Source organism: Penicillium subrubescens, assembly GCF_028828155.1.
Source record: "Penicillium subrubescens strain IBT 31985 chromosome Unknown utg000010l_segment0_segment0, whole genome shotgun sequence".
NCBI classification, from domain to species: domain Eukaryota; kingdom Fungi; phylum Ascomycota; class Eurotiomycetes; order Eurotiales; family Aspergillaceae; genus Penicillium; species Penicillium subrubescens.
This window is the reverse complement of record NW_026643160.1, coordinates 3,146,803-3,168,570: the sequence shown is the minus strand read 5'-3', so window position 1 is coordinate 3,168,570 and position 21,768 is coordinate 3,146,803. Positions and strand designations below refer to the sequence as shown.

Sequence of the window (21,768 nt, the reverse complement as noted above, 5' to 3'; positions counted from 1 at the left end):
TCTGTGCCTATCGTAGCAACAACTACTGTCTCTGGTATGTAACACGAATGGGCTGGTTCTGGTCGCCCATGGCCATACCCGAAGTGGCCTCCTTGGCGCTGATAGCACCAGCCTCGGTCTCGTACTCGACGAACGCAATACCCTTGCGACCAGGCACCAGACGAACTTCCAGGAAGCCTTCGAACCGACCAAAGACATCGGAAAGACCCTCTTGGCTGGCCTCGTCGGGTAGGTCGCGCAAGAACAGAATCTTGTTGGGCGGGAGATACTCGTCCGGAACGACTGCAGCTGCAGCACCAGTGGTGGGTTTGAGACCGGCACCCTTTGTTGTCTTGGCTGGGCGGGCACCCTCTGCAGGAGCGGCGGGGCGCTTGAGTTTCTTCTGGGCCTCGAGGGCTTCGTGGGCTTGTTTCCGCTCTATACATACAAAGAACATATAGTCAGCAAAGCCAGGTTCCAAAACGAAGGCCACAGGTCAGGATGTGTGAAGAGGAAAGAGATCTGCCACGCACCTTTCTCAGCTAGACGCCTCCGCTTGTGAGCCTCCAGTTCATCATTTCCACCCTCACGGAGAACCGTCGCATCACTCTTTGTCTTTGCGTAATCCAAGACCATAGGCTTATCGAAAAGCTCGAAGCCATTCGCGTCTTCAATAGCACGGGTTGCGGCATCCACGCTATCGAACACAATGAAAGCCTGCCCCTTGGCCTTCAGATTCTTTTTGGCGACAATCTCAACCACATTGCCGAACTCAGAGAAGATTTCCTCCAAGGCCACTTTGAGTTGCTCAATCTTAATGCGCTCCTCTAGATTCCGAACCTATTCTCAGTGCAATGAATATGTCAGTCTGGGGGCTGCGCGTGGATTGGATTGTGGCAGGATCGAGGCCCTATGTAGGACATACGTAGACACTGTGAAGTCAAATTAGCGGTCAAATGAAGAGGATACAGGGAATGGAGTAACTTACGTGGAGTTTGGGGGGACACTCCCCGTAGATTGACCTGTGGCTGCCATGGTCGCGATTGTTGGAGCTCTGACGGGTCGAGTGAGGTTGAAGCTCTCACTTCCGTTCGGTGCGCGGATGCAGGTCGCAAGCAGGTCTATGAAAGCGCGGTTTATAATATTATAATAAGACCTAATCCGCATCTTACATCAAGAAGCATCATTGGTCTAGTGGTAGAATTCGTCGTTGCCATCGACGAGGCCCGTGTTCGATTCACGGATGATGCACACTTCTTCTTTTTGTTTTTGTATTTTTTTCATGACCTCGACCACATCAAGTTCATTAATGAATAGGTGAGTTTAAAATTGTTTTCTTTTTTCAAGTTTAGGTTCAATTTGTAGATCCAAAAGTAATCTTTGATGGTATCTCACTGACTCCTATCTATATCCTCAGCTGGTCGGCACCAGAACACTCCGCAGTTCCTCCACTTTCTCCTTCAACTGCTTCGGCTGCGCAGACCAGTCCTCATACTTGACCGTCTCCGACTCAGCTACCACGTACAGATACTCTGCTGCACTTGCCCGAACCTATAAATTCATTAGTGATGCTGACATGAATATTTTTCAGAGCAAACATACCCTCGGGAAAGGATGTAAGAGTAAACCGGTCATCTTCTTCAAAACATCAATCCGTAAGAAATCCAGCCTCGATAAAGCTGCATAGACCTTCACAGCAGACTCCAGCCGCTGAATGTTAGATGAACGGAAATGAGCTTTCTGTACCAAGTGGAAGACCTTCCGGAAGACTAGCTCTGATTCTCCCGGGCTAGAAAGTACAAAGCTGTCTATCAAGAACGCCAGGAAGTCGATGATAGGAATCGCATAGCGATCATCCGAAATATTGGCATGAAGGACGGCTGATAGGTCCTGCAACATGTTGATCAGGACATCCTGGCGCTGAACGGCTTCACGCGCGTTGAGGAATTGAATAAGAGCTGAACGCGATGAGCGAACAAGACCTTCAGCACCTGCTGTTGCCGAGGTAGCCAGACCCTGGAGCAATGGTTGGCGTAGCCACTCGATGGAGTACAGGGTCAGCAATTGGTCAAAGTATTCTTGTGAAGATACATTGCTGAAGTGCTCGTATTTACTACTTCCGTTAGTCATTACAGCAGAAGGTAAACAAACAGGCATCCTTACCTTTGCATCGGAGGAAAATCGACCGACACAGACTCCCAGTAATCTTGCAAGCAAAGCCAGGCTTGCAATCTGACCTTGTCGAGTTTCTCACATGCTAAGCGGCAAATGCAGCCAAGCAGACTTTGAACGACTGGTGAGCTTGGTGGTAAGTGCGAATCTGGCTTCAACAGGATACTCGCTGCCTGTACTGCTTCCACACGGATGAGTGATCCGATATCACCTCGTCTATCTGTGGTATAATCGTTAAGGAAATCCAGAACGCCATTTGCAATCGTATCGACGGTGACTATATTATTGGTCAGCAAGATTGATTATACCATATAGGACTTCAAGGACAATGTACCAGTGTACGGCAAAATGTTTGTTGACAAGCACTTTACAGCAGCCACTCGTTTCTCGATGAGTTCTTCTTTTCCTGCACAGCGAAGCAACGCTGTGACGATGTCTTCCCGCAGGTTCTCGCGCCCTTCAAGCTGCTTGTAGACTGCTCCAAGAGCGAGAATCTGACCACGGCCACTAGGTAGCTTTGATGAGGTATGCAAGTGAGAAAACCAGACCTGTACGGTTTCTTCTTGTTTCGCTAGTGATAGTAGTGGGAAGAGCGTGGACAAAGCGGTTGATGAGATTTCAATGGATATGTCATCACTTCGAGAGACACAGAGTGAAAGAATATGAAGGACTCGGTCAAGCAATGATTCCGAAGGAGGAGACAGCCCGACTGATCTGGTCGAACGCGAGAGCGACGAGATCAAACAAGCAGATGCCTCTGAGGTCAACTCAGGACGAGAGTTTTGACGAGTCAAGTCTCTATCGGTGGGACTTGATGGCGACTCAAAGATATCCCACAGCTTGGTGACCTGAGATAAAACTTCCTTTGCCTCCGATACGTCACTCATATCTGGTGAGGTTTCCCATTCGTGAGTATAAGCATCAACGGTAGCAGCAATTGACAAGAAGCACCCATGTCGTGATTCAACATCACTTTTCGGTATCCGAGGAAGCTTGCGGAGCAGTCTTTCCAAAACCGCTTTAATAGTATTGAATTTCTGCTGCATGCTCAGAACACCGATAGCCCGCGCGGCCTGTCTCCTTGACTCGGCATCTGGAGAGCCAATGCCCCGCCATTGCATCAGAGCTTCTACCAACGGGCTCCAATACATTGGGTCCAAGGAGGCAGTAGCCTTGGCCACATCAATCATTGCACGAGACCGGCGTGCAACCGCATGATAGTCCACGGCCTGAACGAGAGGAATTCCTTCCTTAATAATATTGGGATGACGACCGATCAACTCTTGCAGAGCAGCAGAGGCGCCACGGCGAATATTTCCCGACGGATCGACACAGGCTGAGCAGACAAGCTCGACTGCAAGCTTCTGCAAAACATCGACCTCGGCAACTCCGGAAAGCGCCGGGATAGTCTGACGTTGCAAGGCCTGCAGTTCTGTAGTCGCGTATTTCCGAGATAGAGCCCAAATGCCGAAGCAAGCAGCGTCTCGAACGCCCGTTCCCACAGAGCTACCAGTCGATGATCTCTGCTCGAAATCGAGACCCGAGACAAGTGATTGAAGGATGTCAGGCAATTGCTGAGTTGGGGGTGCGCGACGGAACAGCAAATGAGAGAGTGTGAGCATCAGACCCTGCCACCTCTGGGAATCAACAGCGCTGAGGTTACGCTTGAGCAGCTGAATACCAGCGTTCCGGGCTTCAAATGGCGTAATCAAAGCACCATCGTCCTTTTCGAAAAGTATATTCTCTCCCAATGAGCCAATGACTGCCTCGATGATCTCTGTGCCCATCTCCGGGTCAAGCTTCAAGGTGATAACACTGAGCGCTTTACTTGCAGCAAACCGCACCGGGGTATCCTTATCAGCCAGAGCGACTAGGAAATGGTCAATCGCTTCTTCTAGAATGCTGGACAACTGGTCATCCGTAATGCAGCTGTCTTCCCTCTCACTCAGAGACAAGGCCATGACTGTGATATTGCGAAGAATCTTGACGACAGTCTTCCGAGCCAACGCAGAGGATTCAATGGTTGCAGATACCTCCGATTTCCCCTCCACAATATTCAGAGTTTGATCAAACACATTCTTGAGCAAGGGAGCAAAATCTTCGGCATGGCCAGATCCCGCCAGACGAGCGATGAAAGAGAGTATTCCAATGCACGAGTAGACCGAAGGTACTTCCCCACTCCCAACAGGGTTGATCTTAGTAAAAGCCCAGCTTGTCAAGCCGGTCAGAAGACCGAGAGCTTGCATATCTCCGCGCAGGACGAGTCGTGCCAGAAGAGCAGTAGCCGCCTCACGCTCCTTGCCAGAAGCATTGATATAATGAAGTGCCAGCGAGAGCACAGACTTTGCGACCATGGGTGTTTGAGAAGGTACCTCACCCAACTGTTGCAGGTTATCGTAGGGGACGGGAATGTCATCAGACGACAACGAGGTTAGGTCAAACGGCGCCAGAAGAAGATGCGAGAGCCAGACCAGCATCACGTAGCGCTCTTCCCATTGCATTCTCTGTGTCTCGAGACCTGCAAATTCTTCGACAGAGTCTGTCTGGCTTAGAACGTCCCATTCGACAAAGGCCCGCAACATAGAATCTAGGTATTTGGGCTCATTATTCAAAAACCGACTGATGACCTTGACACCGCGGACTTTGCAGAAGGTGTAAAGCAGTCTGCAAATAGCCCTTGGAATAGGATAGACTGCAGCATTCTGTGATCCCTTTGTGGGTTGAGAGCCATATTGCCCGCGATGCTTCACTAGATACGCCAGGAACGCATCCACTAATGTTGGCAGCAGCTTTTGCAAATGCGGGTCCAGAAGCTGAGGCCATTCTTGGAAAGGTTCAAGCTGTCAATATCATGTCAGTTACAAGCCTCCAGATTAAACTTTAAGCCCCAGGTGATGTGCGATCTTACAAGTGCGACGAGCTTCTCTGTCTTAGCCACCTGTGCCCATTTGCGTGGGGTACGGAGAGGGGTTCCGGGTTGAGACCTCCAGAGCAGCGTTGGCAGCTTGGTCGAGAACTCCGTGACCAGGTCACTCGAAGCTCGCTGGAGCTTCAAGTCCCGATCTTCAGCTGCATCCATTGCGAGAATCCAGGACGTGGATGTATCTCTCTCCTGAATCGTGAGTCGGGAAAAGCGTCAACAGCGGGACTGGTCATGTGACATCCATCAAGATATCAATCAAAAGTGGGCTTTTGGTTATGCATTTAAAACGCAATCATTACTTGGCTGTTCCATTAAGAATATTTGATGTATACAGGGGCTAATTGCGTAATGAATCTATTGATGGCTGAAGAATAAATTGATTTCCAGCTACGCACATATATTCCAGGCCTATACCCAATAGGTCTGGTACTGAGGCTAAAATGCATCCATACAAGCTGCAACAAGCGTATTCAAATCCTTAGGACTTGTTGTTTCTAAGCCCTTACAGAATTTTCTAATATTTCTAAGAACGGGAATAGATTTCCTCAAATTCACTAGGATACAATTCAATCACAAAAATTCCAGTCCTTCCCTTGGTTCCCCGAGGCTGGTCAATGAACAAACACTTAAACACCATGGGAATGAAAGATAGCAAATAAACAATATTCATACAATATCTTTGCCACACTCATCAGCAACACACTCATCAGCAAAGAGTACAGGCAGTTAGGGAAAACCAGTCCCATCAAGATATGCCGAGTTTGAAAACAAATAACAAGAAATCGGAAAAATCGCACGCTAGAAGGCAAAAAAGAAACAATAGCTCCATCCCCAAAGAATGAGAGTGAAAAGATGAAAGAACAGATTAAAGATGTATCGGATACTCAAGCCAGGAGTCACAAATCCTCATCTTCCGTCTCATCTCCCGGTCTCCGCCGCTGAGCAACACCGTCCATGTAAGGATAATGATCAGCAAGCCGTGTCATAGTCCGCCGGATATGAATGACCGCAATTGCCAGTGCGAGCGAGTTCCAGACATCTTGGTCATCCTCCGACATATCAAATTGACCCATGTACTTGGCATGACAGCCAATGTTGACCTCTTTCCACGTCGCAGAATCTGGGTCGGTGTCCATGGAGAGTATGGTGACGATGGGACCACAGAGACAGAAACCGACCAGGGTAGGCCAGTATGGATCAGGAGTATCTTGATATATCTCTTTTTGCTCCTCAGCAAGCTTCTTGAGCCTTTTAAGCACTCTCTTGACAACGTTAATAGTCTCTTCCTTTTTCCCGTCCTCCAGCAGCCCCTGGGTGGCAATTGTGTGAACGGCTTTCGTCTTGGGTGTTTTCTTCACGCCGGAATCGGTGATGGCCCAGCGCAAGTATCTCCGAATAGCCTTTCTAATCACCTCCTGTGGATGTATTGTCAAAAACCTGCAATCTCGGACCAGACCGGGCACTCTAAGAATCTCGTGCAACGCTGAAATGGCATAGAACTCGGATGCCTTTTGTATCGCGAAGGGGAAGTTGGTTTCGTCGACTTCCTCGTCCCCGGTTGGAAAAAGAGATTCTGGAAGTGTCGCAAAGTCCATCTTCCAACTTGACGGTAGCACTGGATAACAGCCGCGGGTGGCTAAATCAAGATAAAGATTCTTCTCCTCGTCGCCCATTTTGGTGTCCTGTGGTACTTTGATAGCCTGCGCCATGCGCTTTGCTTTCTCCCTGCTCAGGATGAAAATGATATCGTCGCGCTCCGACCTATTGATTGCAACCGGTGACTCGAGTTCGTCATCATCGCTATTCTGAACATCGACATAATTCTGATCTTCATCGTCGGAATCCCGACCCTTTTTCCTCTTCATTCGTCTCTTTGTAGCGTACTCGGAACTGGGAAATTCGTCGGGTGAGAGAATCATGGGTGGAAATAGCGCTTGCCGCTTGGGGTGTGATACGGGTTCGGAGTATTCGCTCGGAGGGGGAGAAAAGGCTAGAGATGAAGTAGATTGAACGCTGTCGCTGTAAGTGGAGGTCACAGTTCCAGCACGGCTGTCGTATTTCGCGAACTTTCTTCGCTTCACTTTGGGCGATTCTCTTTCGCGCTGCTTTACTGTGCGGCCAAACCAAGACGGACACCCAGTAATGTTTCGGGGAGAATATTGATCATCAAATCGAGTGCTCGGGGGCGTAACAAGGCTCTCTGTTGACTTCACCCATGGACCTCGGGATAGCCCGTTCGGTGTGGACAGTTCGTCGCTCGCCTTGGGCTTGTAGTCCATCGGGCAACTACTAGATCGGACAGGACGGGACATGGAGAAAAGCGCGGGCTTTATGCGATATCGCGAGAGAAAGTCGCAGGTAGTATCCGGTCGACGGTGCGCACTCTGCCGGGAAGGATTCGGAGGTTGGACTCGGCCTCGAGAATGCTGGCGACAGTTTCGATTGGGACTGTGCGCAAATGAGTGTGGTGTCTAAGAAGTCAAAAGGAAAAAGCATTGAAGGCGAAGATGGTCGAGGCGGGGTGTGCTCAGGGACACAAGAGATTACTATGTGAACAGAGAAGGTGAATGAACAAAGGGCCCAGTCCACCACCTTCCACCGTGGAGATAATGAGAAGAATGAACCTGGATCTTGGAGTCCAGAGTTCTCGAGTCAACCTCGAGTCCAGATGAATTGGGACCCGAGCGGATGGGAGTACAGGTCTGAGGGACAATGGAAACTGGTGATTGGGCGAGGGGGTGAAAGGATGGCTGTGCTGGTGAGAACAAAGAAACAGGCGGAGCTTAAAATAGTTTCTGGAAAACACAACGGAAAGTCACGATGGACAAAAAGTGGTAGACACTATGAAAGAAGGCAGTCATCTTCCACGGATCACTTACTCCCTGAAGGTTTCCAGGTCGTCAGCCAGAAATTAGTCCCTCAGCTATTCTCACCATCATACCAACGCCCTCTCTATAGGACTAGATTTTGAATCTACAACAATAACACCTACCACTTGAAGGAAGTCAAGCAGGATGTATTAGTTCGTATTTGCATCTCTTGTCCATAGAGCCATGGGAATCAGATACTCATCTAACAACATGACAGCAGAAGCATAGAAAAGATGTGCAGCGCCAGACCCTGCGACACATGCGCTGACACCCCTTCGACGAAAAGAAAACAGGAGAGGAACAAGAAGAAGAAACGAAGAGAAATCGTAAAAACGGAAATAAGCCAATCCTCAAATCCACTCATGAATCCACATCATCATAATCATCATCTCAACTTTTTGGTTGAAAACGCACCGCGTCCCCATTCATTCATGACCCTTCAAAAACAACCAATCAATGAATCCATTCTCATGGCTGACAGCTGCTCGAGATCTATCCTAGTCACCACCTCAAGGTTCTAAGCAGCGACGAGCCCAGCATTGCGTAGAACAGTCGTGGATCCGGCGTCGGAAACAGAAAAAGTGGGAAAGGACTCGCCGGAGAGGTGGAAAGATAAAGCAAGAAAGAACAAACAATTTAAATAATCAGATAATAAGACGAACACGAAATCCACAAGGAACAGCATTGCCCCATTACTCATGTCATTCAGCAAACGAAGCATGCTTAAGAGGGACGGTTGGAGTCGGCGTCTACGCCGATCACTCAACCAAACACAACTGCAATGGGTATGTAGAGCAATTTGAAGAGAAATAGAAGTATTGAGAGCGGAATTGGAAGCGGAGAACCTCGCAAACAGCAGTATGAATTCGGAAGCGACGCTGTCAGGCCCCGTTAAACCGAGTCATCGCCGAGAGGGATAGGTGAACAGGTACTCAAGCAAGAGTTAACATGGTAGCTTTTCGATACCACATACAATCAAGCAAAGTCGGCGGTGTATGAGAAGCCACGGAACTCTTCTTGCATGGCCTGCGACAGCACAGACTGCACAGGCGTCAGAACAGGAGTCACGCTAGTGAACTCTTGGTCGAAGTTGCTGGTATCTGTGGGGCTGCTGATAGTGGGGATGAAGGGAGGAGGAACCCGCTTGTGGTAGATGTCATCCCAGTTAACGTTGCGGAAGAACGCGTGCGACATGACCTCTTGAGCATCGGTAGGGCCAGAGCCCAGACGCAGCTCGGGCTCACGGGTCAAAAGCTTCTGCAGAATTGAGACAGAGTCACGAGGCATGTGGATAGGGTAGAGGGGCTCATCTGCAAGAATGGCATCGTAGATTTCATCCTCGTCTTCACCACGGAAGGGAGACTGTTGCAAGAGCATCTGGTAGATGAGGACACCGAATGCCCACCAATCCACAGCGCGACCATACTTCTTGTCCAGCAGAATCTAAAGCATAGACGTTAGTATTTTAGTGGCAGGGTGAGTGATTAAACGGGAATTACGAACCTCGGGTGCCATGAACTCGGGAGTACCACAGAAGGTGCTAGTGGTGCAGCCGTACCACATGTTCTCCTTGCAAAGACCATAATCAGCAATCTTGATGTGGCCATCAAGAGTCAACAGAATGTTGTCGAGCTTCAAATCACGGTAGATGACGCCATTCTCGTGGAAGTACTTGAGAGCCAAGCAAACTTCCGCAGCATAGAACCTAGTAGCAAGAGTTAACACCTGACATAACAACGGAAAATCGACCAGAGTATCAGGAAACATACTGTGCCCTCTTCAATCCGAATTGCCCACGCTGAATGTGCAGCATCAGATCACCACCACTGATATACTCCATCACAAAGTACACTCGAGTCTCGGTTTGGAAACAAGCGTGCAAGTTAAGCAGGAAGGGGTGTCGCTCCTTGTTGGCAATCAGGAAGACACGCTTCTCAGACTTCGTGCTCTCCACCTCATCGTTCTCAATGATGAACTCCTTCTTCAGCACCTTGATGGCATACAGCTTCCGGGTGCTCTTGGTTTCCGCCAGCATAACCTTTCCGAAGTTACCCTTACCAAGCACAGCAAGGAAGTTGAAGTGATCCAATCCAATACGAGCCTTGGGCTGAGGAACGGGGGGCTCCGGCTCCTTTTGTGGCGGGGGCATCTGGGGTGGCATGGCCTGCACGGTTTGCGGGGGCGGGGCCACCGGGTACGAGGGTCCACTGGGCTTCTGCACCTGCGGAGCCTGGTATGATGGCTGGTAATTAACATAGGCCTTCGGATCATAATGGGCGTGTGAAGGAGGAGGCGCTTGCTGAGGCTCCACTGGTGGGCGGGGCGCTTCCGCTAAATCATCGATGTTAGTATGAAAAGAATAGATAGCAAGCAAAAGACGACGAGGGGGCATACTTGGGGGTTGCGGAGTGGGCCGCACCGCTGACGCAGCCGTTGCCGCAGTCTTTGCAGTGAAAACAGCGGAGGAGGGCGATTTCGGTGGTAATGGTTGACGGGCAGCCTGGGTAGCAGCTAGTGGTGACTGTGAAGCCATATAAGAGTTAGTCGCAGCGCTTACCGCTTCGGCTGACGGTAGTCTAGGAAGCGCCCCGTAGGGGCCGTTGGTGGGTTTGTGGGGGTAGGAGAGGACGGAATTGTCATGAGGGGGTTGCGGCGGACCGCCTGGTCGAAGGGTACGACCGCTGAGACCAGAACTGACAGATGTAGATTTGTTGTGATGCTTTGCGCGAATCTGGGCGTCGATGATCTGATTTGCGGCTTCCATTGACATGCCGCAGAAGTCAGGCACAAGATGTGTGCATTGAGCGTGGCAAGTAAGCGCACATTCTACAAAGCAAGAACACGACATTAGTATAACGCTTAAAGAACGAGTCAGGATCATCAACGTACCGGTACACCGTTTAGCATTTTTCCGTCCAAACGGCAGCAAGTAACCGCAGTGGCAACACCAGTTGGCAGAAAGGTTGGAGAAGCCCTCGAAACGGTGAGGAATCCGGTGGTTGATCTTCTCCTCGTCGGGATCGGTCTCATAGTTGGCCTTGCTGATACACTTGGTGACGACCTTAGGGTAGCATTTACGGTGGCAAGTGTATTTGCAGTCCGCACATTGCATACCCGCGGCGTACTTGAGGAAATCTCCACACAGCGCACAGCGCATGATGTTGTAGAACTGCTGGGTGACGAACTTGTGACCCTGCTTTTCGTGGACCTCTTCCTTCTTCTGGCGCACGGCACCCTGTCGGTTGAGACCAATATCGAAGGGACGGCGATCCTTCAGTTGCTTGGCTGTACCAATAGTTAGCGGGTCATTCAAGGACTCCTAATTTGGGCTACCATATCTTACCGAAGCTCATCTGGAGTTGGATACGGCCGAATGGCTCCAAAGCAAACCATGAATCAATCATTACTGTGGGAGGCGCATTCGGGTTGTCGCCATGTGGATGTCCACCAGGAGCCGCCATGGCACCGAAGCCGGCACCGCCGGGTCCCCCATGCGAGGAGCCCGGAGATCCTGGGTGGTGGTCGGATCGGGGAGTGCCCGACCCATCCATCTTGTCAGCAGAAACCCATCCAGAGGCGTTCAGCTCAGTTTCAATCTTCTTGCGACGCATTTCCTCGGCAATATCGGAAATGCGCACCCACAGCATACCAATGGGTGTGGGGCGGTCCCCGGACTTGTCGTAGACAGTCAGCTCAATCTCGTTCGCCTTATCAATGTCAATAGAGAACGATTCATCAAGCCATTTATCGTTTCGAGTAGCCTTTGTCCTGGCTTTGATTGCATCTTCCACCTTGACAATGACGAATGTTTCGGGGCCCCGGGAGAATCGGGAGCTGGTGGCATGGTCGACATCTTTAACAGCATGAATTCGCATCGTAAGAAGACCGGTCAAGGGCTTGCGCATGTTGGGGCTGCTGAGCGACTCATCTATACCATAGAAAAATTAGTTAGACTTGAACCATACCACGGCAATGATTCATTGTTCTGACGCACCATCCGCCGCATCAGAAGAATCGATGTCAACGTGAAGATCCTCATATCGCTTCAAGGCCTGCTTCAGCAACTGGATCTTCTGGTTACTTTCCACGCGACGGCCTTCGGCATCGGCGCGGCTCTTTCGGTCGCCCTCATCCTGGTACAACCGGACCATCTTCTCGATACCCGCCTTGTACTGTTTTTCCACACTCAGCTTGAACTCGAGTTGAGACAGCATGAGCTGGATCTTCGGGCCGAGATACGGAGTGTCATATTTGATTAGATCTGAGACACCACATTTCCGGTCAGCATTCCAATGTCATCGGAAAATTTCCCACCTGCTGGAAATTCCAGCGGTGGACACAACGGGAGAGGGGTAATCAGCGCACCGAGCTTTGTGTAATTTGGCCGCGCCTTAGGGATCGGGGCGTAGGGGCGGGGGTCAGAGAACGGAGCGCCCGAGGGCATCGACCCCGCGCCGCCCTGAGGATATTGCGCATCGCCTTCACCACCATAATATCCCTGATGGTCCTTCGGAGGAGGCGGCGGCCCTCCGGCTTGTTGGTTACGAGAATCGTGGGGTGAACCGCCACCTTCCCGTTCCATTTGGCGAAGCTGCAACTCTCGCATCTTCTCCTCGAGGTAGGCGATGTTTTTGCGGCCATCGCGGATATTGGCGTCGACTCGCTGTTGCACTAGGACGTTGTCGGTCGACTGTCGCATGTTACTGGCGGCGGCGATGAGGGCCTTCTCCCGCTCGATCTTGCGGTAGACCGAGGCAATGAGCTCGTCGCCGTCCATGATGGGCGGAGATGAGGGACGAGCAACAGGTCCGAAGCGAAGAGGAGGAGGATAAACTTGAGGAGGAAGCCGTGGACCGGTGAGGTTGAGTGTGGGTGTGGGGGGGGGGAGAGGGGGGAGATAGTTGGAAGGTGGAGGAGGGAGATATTGATGGAGAGGGTGTTGGGTGGGAAGGGTTTCGCGGGGCTCTCGTTGTTGACACAGAGGGGGGTAAAACGGTAAGGATAATGCCACTTCGGAAAATGTAGAGTAAGACCAGCGCCCGATCACCCCAACGATAAGAGAAGAAATGGAAAAATAGAAGAGATAAATCAAGTAAATCTGAAGTGCATAAAAGCTGAGATTTCGAGGTTGAAATTTATGACCCTGAATCATGAATAATCGAGCCAATGTAACCAGGCCCCGTCGCGATCCAAACTCCTCCAAACAATGGATTTGTGACGAGCCTTGGAAACACTTCCAGTTAAGGGAATACACGTGAGGCTATGCTGCCCTTTTACCCAAATCGGCTTTCTGTCTTGTGGCTGTTCCTCTTTCTCATCATCCGTCTTCCTATTCTCCCCCCCCCATCTACTCCGAGACATCAAACCAAAGTTGATTTACTTTCCGGTGTCTGCCACTGCACCGCCTCAAACCAAAGCCTACCAAACCTGGCAGACCGAGCAGACCCAATGAAACCCCAAGCAGATCTCCAAGACACAATCCACTTTATCACGTCTCCGACATGGTAGATCCATTGCTCATCGATGACATATGACTCGAACCTGAGGTGTCGGCTTGTCTCGGGTGTTCTTCCATTCAACAGGCAACAACTGATAGGATGACGACGATCGAACGGAACGGTCAAAGTGTGATTGGAGATTCTATTTTATTCGAATCCTGGTCACCGTTACCGCTCCTGGAATTGTTAGGCCTGCGACCGTGTCAGCTCTAGTCTCCTTACCGCGTACATGGAAATCCATGGACATTCATGAAGGGCTGAGTAGCGTGGCTGTTCATGTCGCTGCTCGGCTACGTTGCACACATTCTTCGAACTGCAATTGCTTTGCCACCTGGATATCATCTGGAGTTCCTGGTATGCGCATAACGGCTATTGGCTATTGGGTCACGGAAGATACACTAGATTAAAGTTAGCCAGAACAGGGTCCAAAGTGGCGCCATCGTGATGGCACTAAATACTGATAATAATCATAATATGATATAACACTGCCCTAAAGCCAAGAACTACACGGAATTACAAGCAATCCTACAGAGGTTGACTACTAAATTCCCGGTCGCTATGCAGAGACAAGCTTTAATCAAACTGAACCTTGTTGTAACGTACCTATACCCTCCAATGTATGTAACCCGAAAAATGCAGTATGCAAGAGCACCTAACATGCCCACATGAGCCCGACAAGTATAAGGACTCAACCCCTCCAAACCAGCCGAGATGCTCATGCAGGCAGCACGTACATTCCCCAGCCCTAGCGCTGATAAGATCTCATGTCTCAGGCAGTCAGTCGGACCCGATCTAAGGCCCAGACCAAATCGGGAGGGAACATGTATCACACGCACAACACATCGCACAGCACACTTTTACTCGGATCGCTTGGAAATTTTCGGTAACAGCAACCAACTAGTCGCCATCACTCCATACAAACCAATACAGATCGGATGCAGTACCATCGTCCCCACATTCTGGGCAAGAAGACCGGTAAAGAAGGGCGAGACAGCACCCCCACTACTGCCAAGAGCACTAATAAAGCTGAGACTGGGGATGTGGATGTTCCGCGGGAGCAGCTGTGTGAAAACAGCCGTGGCACTCGTGTACACAGGACCTAACAGCAGACCCAGGATCGCGACCGTCACGGCATCCCCAACCACATTCGGGATCAGCCAGGTCAGCAGCTGGAAGGCCACGGCACCTGCCACCATGATCAAAACCGCAGTCTTGTGGCCCAGCTTGGCGGCAGGATGGGACAATATAAATCGACCGGTGGTAATGCCGGCCCAGAAGCCTGCACTAACATATCCAACGCTGGAGGGGTCGCCGTGTCGGTAGCTGATGAGGAAAGATACCACCCAGCCCGAGGTAGATACTTCGGCGCCTTGGTAGGCGAAGATGAAGAGGGCACCGAGTAAGGTTGTGCGGTTGCGAATGGCTGATTTGAGTAGCTGTTTCCTCGTCAAGGGCTCACCCTCGCCTGTCGGACGTGAGGCTGTCGGCCGTAGAAGCTCGACGGGGGTATCATGCTCAAAGCCCAAGAACGCCCACGAGGAATAGGAAAGATTAATTAGAGAAAAGGCCAAAGAAACCGTATAGAAAAGCGACCAACGGATCCCATTCGACACCATCGCAGTCGCGAACAGCGGTGCCACCGTGCCTCCAATACCATACGAGCCATGAACACAACTCAGTGCTGTCGTGGAATTCGGCAAGTTGGCACAGTACACATTGCTCAGAGCCAAGCTGAGTGCCATACCAAATCCAAGCAAAAAGAAACACGCCACGACAACAGGAAACGGCGGCTGACAGATGATAACCACGTAGCTGACGACCAGGAGCGACATAGCGAGCGCATAGCTTTTGGACCGGCCGAGCTTGTGCTCAATAGCATGTGTAACAGGAGCCGCAGAGATGAAGCCCAGTGCGTTGGTCACGAATATCAACGAGACCACAGCGTACCCAATGCTGTAATGTTTTTCAATATACGGGATCAGCGCACCGGGGGCACTGTCGTTCATCCCGTTGCCGAAATTGATCAAGCAGCAGCTCAGGAGTCGCCATTTGGTCTTCCACGACGTTGCCGTGCGATCTGGAGCCCATTCCGTGACATCATTCGCAGGTGGAGATGGTAGGCGATTTTCTAATACTCTGGGAGTAGGCGTGGGCGTAGAGGGATCACCCGTGGAGGGTTTCACGGGCTTGGGAACTACCGTCGAGCTTTGCTCGAGTGGTTGGATCTCGTGTAATTCGTAATTGGATGAATGCTGTGAGACACGTTGCTTGTCCTTGCGCAATGCAGCGGGCGGGCTTGGGATCTGACGAGAGCTGTCGATCTCGATAAAGGCCTCAAGTCCGGAAGGGGCCATGTTTGCACAGATGGATGCTGAGAAGCCCTTCCGAAGTATGGATTCGAAATACTCGAAGATATTTCCGGAGTAAGTGAATTAACAACTAGGTCACTTGAGACTTAGTAATAACAAGTGTCCAAGAAGGGCAATGTGGAGAGAAGTGCGCTGGTCTTCCGTCCAGGTAGTTCATGGTTGGTAAGCTTCCCAGAAGTACTAGCTAGTTAAGTCTCTCAGTCTCATTTCCAAGACCGGAGAATTCGCCGATCGCTGAAGTCTGGGACTTGGAAGGTACTAATTATGGCTGCTCGGGAAGAGAAGGCTAAAAGAAAGAGACAGTCCTGGCCGTGCCCTGGAAGGAATATATAGTTTCGGGAGAATCCCGGCTGAATTAGGTACCGAAGACCAATCCGCAAAAAAGGAAAAATAAGAGGTCGTGCCCGGGATCGAACCGGGATTGCCAGAATCAGAATCTGGAGTGATGACCATTACACTACACAACCTGATTTGATGGAAGAAATCAGGCAAGTTGATTATATAAAGCACTGGTCGATCAAGGTTGACGTACACCGTGAGGCTTGCAATTATATTCCTGGCTCTAAACATATTCGCCTAGCTACCATCACAGGCGTACATTTTTATTTACTTTCATACCGTCGCTATTGGCATAGACAGTGAGGTATACCATGCGGCTTTATGCAATCACTTGCACCAATTACAATATCCCTGGTATAGCAGCCATGAAGCAACATATATTGTGAGTAGAAAGAGTAGAGATCACGGCAGCGGAGTGCTCTGCTAGAGACGCTCTTGCTCCCACCATGCATCCTGCTTTGTATCTAATACACAGTCGCACATATGTTGGAGTTCAGCATTTCTGACAGCCTTTTCCCTCGAACGCGTGGACTTATTCTACCATATCGATATGACTATGATTGTATATATGGCAACTCACCGCCAGGGCACTTTAAGGTAGCGGAGGCTGCCCCACTGATAAGGAAAATATCATTCTCCCACAATCGATCCTCGCAAGGACACAGAGTCACCTAAAGCTCAATTGCACATCAATCGCACACCGATCACATTCTCAATCACCACTTAAGATCGAAAATGGCTCCCCCTCGCCGAAAGGTCCTGGCTACGGCCGAAGGAACCATGTTCCCACCAGACGAGCTGTCCGACACCCAACAAATCGTCCGAGCAATCAAGGCCACAGGCAATAACATCTACCTGATCGAACAAGCCGACAAGACTCAAATGCTCGTTGAATTACCTGCCCGCTTCCGATCAACTTTCTGGATTAAGCGTGGATCCTTCCTTGTCGTTGATACCCAGGCACAAGAGGAGCGGGATAATAAGATTGGTGGAGAGATCATCAACATTGTGCGCGATGAGAAGGCCTGGAGGAAAGCTGCTTTCTGGTATGACCACGTTGATACCACGGCCCTCATATATTAGTCGCTAACCAGCATACCATTCTCTACAGGCCAAAGGAATTTGTTAAGCAGCCCGTAGCTGTCGTCGACTCCGAATCTGACGAAGAGGAATCTCGAGTTGGAAAGATGCCGTCATCTGATGAATCTGATGCATGAACAATTCGCCTATATACATACACACGAACCGAAATCTCGGCCTTTATCGAGTACCCGCCTTCCTTCGGCTCTCAGCTCCACCGCGCTTGCTTCCTACCTCGCCCAGCCCGTTGATGAGCACACCAAATACCTGCAGGGCGAGGGACAAGACCACGACCGTGGAACTAGCATCGGTGCTGGGGTAGACGTTCCAAGCCCACTCCTGCAGCGCCCACGCGGTATAGATCAGAATCGGATGGAGGCCTGCCCGCCACAGGAGGAACGGGGTGGCCCATGCCAGATATGCGAAGAACTGGTAATGCAATGACCTAGCGCACAGCAAGCCAATGGCTAGCGAGCTCAACAACACAGTCATTATGAATGACCTCGAGAGTGCCACTGGTGGCTGGCAGCCTCGGATGCTGTCCTGGAGGAAGCGGACCACGTTGATTCCGGATGGCTTCACCCACACAGTTGAGAAGATAGCCAGCAATGAAAGGTGCAATACTAGCAAACCCAATGAGAATTCTCTTGAGAGGAATGTCTCCTCGCCCACGAATCGCCAATTAACGGTCCATTTAAACATGAATTGCCGGGATAGTTCGAAGGCTTTGGATAGGTAGCCCACTGGGTTTTCCTGGAGGAATGGAATTGCAAGTAACACCTGTAGTAATGTCAGTAGCCAGTCTGGGATATTTTCTCGAAGTGAATAAGTCGACGTAACTCACCTGAATCAGGACTGCCATGGCCCCAAGAACAATGCTTTGTACCAGACCCAGGCTCAGCAGCGTGATAATAGCAATCCCTGGTACCAGCAGGGCCAATGTCATTTTGACACCCACACCCAGAGACCAGACCGCGATACCAGCGGTCCATTTCTGCTTCATACACAAGTAAATAGCCACCCACATAGCGAGCGCGGCAATGCCATCATTGAACATGCGCAGCATATAGATGCTATGAAGCCGCTTGGATAGAACCAGTAGTGGATAAAGGTAAGGAGGGACCTCAACCTGTCTGTAACAGGCAATGACAACAATCAAAGTGGCCAGGTAAAAACCCGCAAAGAAGATTTGCCCGAGGAGGATATCGCGTCCTCCATCGGTCAGGTTGTGGAGCAGCGTGTAGATGTAGACGTGAGCGGCGGGGTAGACCAGAGGTCCAGTCGAGCCCTTGATTGCAGTGTAATCACGTTCACCAGATATGTAGAGTGAGACTTGCTGCATATAGGTTGACCAGTCAATTTCGGTGTCTGTGGTGGGATATCAGTGACCTGGTTCTGTCTGATCTTGGTCTTGGCCCGTAACGCGCCGTGCGCACTTACAGGAGATCTTCCATATCACTAGTGCGCAGAGAGCTGCATCACCCAAGATGAGCAAGGCTACAATCCATGGCGTATGCTTTGGATGAGTTAGCGCGGTGTGTACAAATTTGATCCAAGGATTGGACATTGCGTCGCAAATTGGGGGGTGGACGGGGAATGTTCAAGGTGGCCAGAGGGGGAGCGGCTTTAAGCTTAAGCTTGACGGGATTCTGGCCCGACAAACCCCATAGCCCGGCTTACGCAGTCATCGTTTTCGAGTATGAACAGACTAGACTGTGGAGTTGCAGAAATGTAGAATATTTTGACATTGAGTCTCAGAATAATCTTTGTTTATACATTTTATACATATACATGTAGGCTTGTTGAGCTTTAAACTCAACACCTTCAAGCCTTTCTATCCGAGGCCGGTCGTAACAACGACAACGGCCGAATCCAACCCCCGGCTTCACAGCCAATTCCATGGTATCATTAAACAAAAGAAGAAAATGACGCAAAAGATGACAAGACGTAGAACAATATAACACAATGCAAAGAGCCAACTCCCGAGACACTACCGGCCTCCATCGACCGCTCCGCTAGCCTGTGTTTGAGATGGCTCACTCCCACGCGCATTGCGGAATCCAAGCAATTCCCCAAGAACACCCTTGGGCTTCGGTACGGGACACTCGTGCCCAACGCGAGCCAGTTTCTCTGCTTCCTCCTCCATCTGGAAGAACGTAGACACCTCCTCGTCTACCGTACCGGGTGGTGTTGGATACCCCGGGCGAGCGTTTTCGGAGTCCAGCTCGACATCTTTCCGCCGACGCCGCCGAATGCGTGGTACTTGTTGCCCGTCGGCTGTGATTGTCATCTCTGAATCGGCGAATGTGCGTCGTGGGGCTGGGCAGGGGAAGAGGTGTGGCATGCCGACCACCACGAGCGAGGCGAGGAGCGTGCCGGCGAAGAGGGTGCTCGTTGACCGAGACTTGGGATGTAGATGGGGCGGCATTGTGCACGATGTGTGACGCGTATGAAGGAGACAAGGTTGTAAGGGAGTGGACGTGGCCGAGTGCTTCGACTTTTTTTCGGCTCAGGACATCGGAGGGCCTCGGGGGCAGTGGATTGTCTGTTCGACCGACTGGCCTGGGGGTGGGAAGGAGGGCGCAGGACTCGTCAAGAAGGTCAATTGGGTCGGATGCAATTGAATTCCTCCAGCTCAATGACCTGACAGTGTCGAAAGAGCAGATGCGGGGTGGGATGATGGAGACCGTGGAAGCAGCAGGAGAGTTGCGAAGGCTCTGGTGGACATCTAATCTTATCTGCCACCCGCGTGATTGGCCGCCAACCCGTCGCGCAGAGTCAGAAACGGACCTTCCTTCCCTCGATCGATCGACCTCCGCTGCTTGTTTCTTGATGGCGTCGCAACAATCAGTCTGCATTTTTCACGGGAAGGAGATTGATTTGATCTGGATTATTATCTGATTCCTGATTCCCACGAGGGGATATCCCCTCAAACTAACTGCACCCCTCCTCCTCCACTACCGCCTCTTCTTCCTCACCTCCCTCCCTCCTCCAACTCGACAAGATGAGCGACCTAGACCGGTATGACGCGCTTACCCTCCCCATAGCTAGTCCATATATTCTAAATACTCTGTCTCGCACAGGGCGATCGAGCAGCTGCGGGCCTGCCGCCTGATTCCCGAATCCCAGGTCCGCGAACTGTGCTACAAAGCGCGCGAGCTCTTAATCGAAGAGGGCAACGTCGTCTCCGTCGATGCGCCGGTCACCATCTGCGGCGACATCCATGGCCAATTTCACGATCTGATGGAACTGTTCCGCGTGGGTGGTGACGTTCCCGATACTAATTACCTATTTATGGGCGACTTTGTCGATCGCGGGTTCTATTCGCTCGAGTCCTTCCTCCTCCTCCTCTGTCTCAAAGTGCGCTATCCCGACCGTATCACTCTTATCCGTGGAAATCACGAGTCGCGTCAGATTACCACCGTGTACGGATTCTATGATGAGTGTATTCGCAAGTACGGCAGCGCCAACGTTTGGCGATACTGTTGCGAAGTGTTCGACTACCTGGCGCTTGGCGCTATTGTCCTCGGTGCGAGCTCGGAACTGGAGCCGACTGGTTCGGGCGTGAATGATATGACACAGTCTACGATGCTTGTTGAAGATGGCGTGCTGGAGACCGAGGTGTTGAACTCACGCGGGGAGGTCACAATGAGTACATATCGCCCGCGACAGCGCTCCTCCTCAGACGTGTCCACAGACTCCCGCATTTCACCACCACGCGATATATCCGCCGCACCAGGCCAAACAGCTGTTCCTACTCGTACAGGTGCCCCCGGAACAGGTGCTAGTGGAGACGGCAACGGCAGTGCGACGACCAGCCGTACAGGTGCCGTACTTTGTGTTCACGGCGGCTTGTCACCCCTTATCGACTCCGTGGATAAGATCCGGTTGATCGATAGGAAGCAAGAAGTGCCGCATGAAGGTGCCATGTGCGATCTGCTCTGGTCAGACCCCGATGAGATCGAGGGATGGGGGCTGAGCCCGCGTGGTGCCGGGTTCCTGTTTGGTGGAGACATCGTCAAACAGTTCAATCACCTCAATGGCTTATCTCTAGTAGCGCGTGCCCATCAGCTTGTCATGGAGGGATACAAAGAGATGTTCGATGGAGGTATCGTCACGGTGTGGTCTGCACCGAACTACTGCTACCGATGTGGCAATGTAGCTGCCATCTTGGAGCTGGGCGAAGATGCCAGCAATGGCGGCACCGTTGCACGCAGCAACGGAGAATATGGACGAAGCAATGGCGTTGTGGGCGCAAATGGTGTCGCCAACACTGTTGTCAGTCCTGGGAGGAGATACCGCGTTTTCGAGGCCGCAGCGCAGGATACTAGGGGTATGCCTGCGAAGAAGCCCGTCGCTGATTATTTCCTGGTAAGATTGACCAACGCCACGTACAAGAAAGTTCAAACTAATTCTTTCAACAGTGATACCAATACCTCTACTGCATTCTCTCACCCCTTTCGATCGTCTATATGGATCCCAGAAGCTTTTCGATTCCCTTAGCATCTTGTGCCTTGGTGTTTATGTCTTTGTTTGCA

General features: G+C 51.0%; 9 protein-coding genes across 9 annotated transcripts; 2 read left to right on the top strand and 7 right to left on the bottom strand.

The window, feature by feature from the left end:
* Positions 1-22: 22 nt before the first annotated feature.
* Positions 23-1,014, bottom strand: N7473_012329 (U1A/U2B'/SNF family RNA-binding protein; the record flags this gene model as incomplete). Its single annotated transcript, XM_057158268.1, has 4 exons — positions 23-417; positions 513-819; positions 905-911; positions 968-1,014. 4 exons carry the CDS (start codon positions 1,012-1,014, stop codon positions 23-25), a joined length of 756 nt encoding a protein of 251 aa, XP_057004118.1.
* A 378-nt stretch (positions 1,015-1,392) lies between these two features.
* On the bottom strand, positions 1,393-5,230 carry N7473_012328 (tubulin-specific chaperone D; the record flags this gene model as incomplete). Its single annotated transcript, XM_057158267.1, has 5 exons — positions 1,393-1,530; positions 1,582-2,092; positions 2,143-2,428; positions 2,486-4,991; positions 5,060-5,230. 5 exons carry the CDS (start codon positions 5,228-5,230, stop codon positions 1,393-1,395), a joined length of 3,612 nt encoding a protein of 1,203 aa, XP_057004117.1.
* Positions 5,231-5,970: 740 nt separating this feature from the next.
* On the bottom strand, positions 5,971-7,353 carry N7473_012327 (uncharacterized protein; the record flags this gene model as incomplete). The annotated part of the gene is made up of 1 exon (XM_057158266.1): positions 5,971-7,353. One exon carries the CDS (start codon positions 7,351-7,353, stop codon positions 5,971-5,973), a length of 1,383 nt encoding a protein of 460 aa, XP_057004116.1.
* A 730-nt stretch (positions 7,354-8,083) lies between these two features.
* pkcA (protein kinase c) lies at positions 8,084-12,816 on the bottom strand. Its single transcript, XM_057158265.1, has 8 exons — positions 12,310-12,816; positions 11,939-12,205; positions 11,288-11,872; positions 10,834-11,229; positions 10,371-10,770; positions 9,714-10,275; positions 9,448-9,649; positions 8,084-9,387 (listed from the first exon to the last, which is right to left on the bottom strand). Exons 1-6 carry the CDS (start codon positions 12,719-12,721, stop codon positions 10,212-10,214), a joined length of 2,124 nt encoding a protein of 707 aa, XP_057004115.1. The 5' UTR covers positions 12,722-12,816; the 3' UTR covers positions 8,084-9,387; positions 9,448-9,649; positions 9,714-10,211.
* A 1,483-nt stretch (positions 12,817-14,299) lies between these two features.
* N7473_012325 (putative MFS efflux transporter) lies at positions 14,300-15,796 on the bottom strand (the record flags this gene model as incomplete). The annotated part of the gene is made up of 1 exon (XM_057158264.1): positions 14,300-15,796. The coding sequence occupies one exon, from the start codon at positions 15,794-15,796 to the stop codon at positions 14,300-14,302; it is 1,497 nt and encodes a 498-aa protein (XP_057004114.1).
* A 1,089-nt stretch (positions 15,797-16,885) lies between these two features.
* Positions 16,886-17,367, top strand: N7473_012324 (putative eukaryotic translation initiation factor eIF1a-like protein; the record flags this gene model as incomplete). Its single annotated transcript, XM_057158263.1, has 2 exons — positions 16,886-17,196; positions 17,262-17,367. 2 exons carry the CDS (start codon positions 16,886-16,888, stop codon positions 17,365-17,367), a joined length of 417 nt encoding a protein of 138 aa, XP_057004113.1.
* Positions 17,368-17,410: 43 nt separating this feature from the next.
* On the bottom strand, positions 17,411-18,797 carry alg3 (dolichyl-P-Man:Man(5)GlcNAc(2)-PP-dolichol alpha-1,3-mannosyltransferase; the record flags this gene model as incomplete). Its single annotated transcript, XM_057158262.1, has 3 exons — positions 17,411-18,010; positions 18,075-18,598; positions 18,671-18,797. 3 exons carry the CDS (start codon positions 18,795-18,797, stop codon positions 17,411-17,413), a joined length of 1,251 nt encoding a protein of 416 aa, XP_057004112.1.
* Positions 18,798-19,220: 423 nt separating this feature from the next.
* N7473_012322 (uncharacterized protein) lies at positions 19,221-19,658 on the bottom strand (the record flags this gene model as incomplete). The annotated part of the gene is made up of 1 exon (XM_057158261.1): positions 19,221-19,658. The coding sequence occupies one exon, from the start codon at positions 19,656-19,658 to the stop codon at positions 19,221-19,223; it is 438 nt and encodes a 145-aa protein (XP_057004111.1).
* A 576-nt stretch (positions 19,659-20,234) lies between these two features.
* Positions 20,235-21,657, top strand: N7473_012321 (serine/threonine-protein phosphatase; the record flags this gene model as incomplete). The annotated part of the gene is made up of 3 exons (XM_057158260.1): positions 20,235-20,251; positions 20,314-21,601; positions 21,655-21,657. The coding sequence occupies 3 exons, from the start codon at positions 20,235-20,237 to the stop codon at positions 21,655-21,657; spliced, it is 1,308 nt and encodes a 435-aa protein (XP_057004110.1).
* Positions 21,658-21,768: the final 111 nt, after the last annotated feature.

What these genes read in the sequence shown, in the direction of transcription:
- pkcA (XM_057158265.1), bottom strand. Translation starts at nt 12,721, where the DNA reads ATGGACGGCGACGAGCTCATTGCCTCGGTCTACCGCAAGATCGAGCGG. An exon ending in TTCTTCTGATGCGGCGGATG is followed by an intron (nt 11,873 to 11,938) that starts GTGCGTCAGAAC and finishes TCTATGGTATAG; the next exon opens with ATGAGTCGCTCAGCAGCCCC. An exon ending in AAGACTGCGGCAACGGCTGC is followed by an intron (nt 10,276 to 10,370) that starts GTCAGCGGTGCG and finishes TCGATGATTTAG; the next exon opens with CGGAAGCGCCCCGCCCACCA.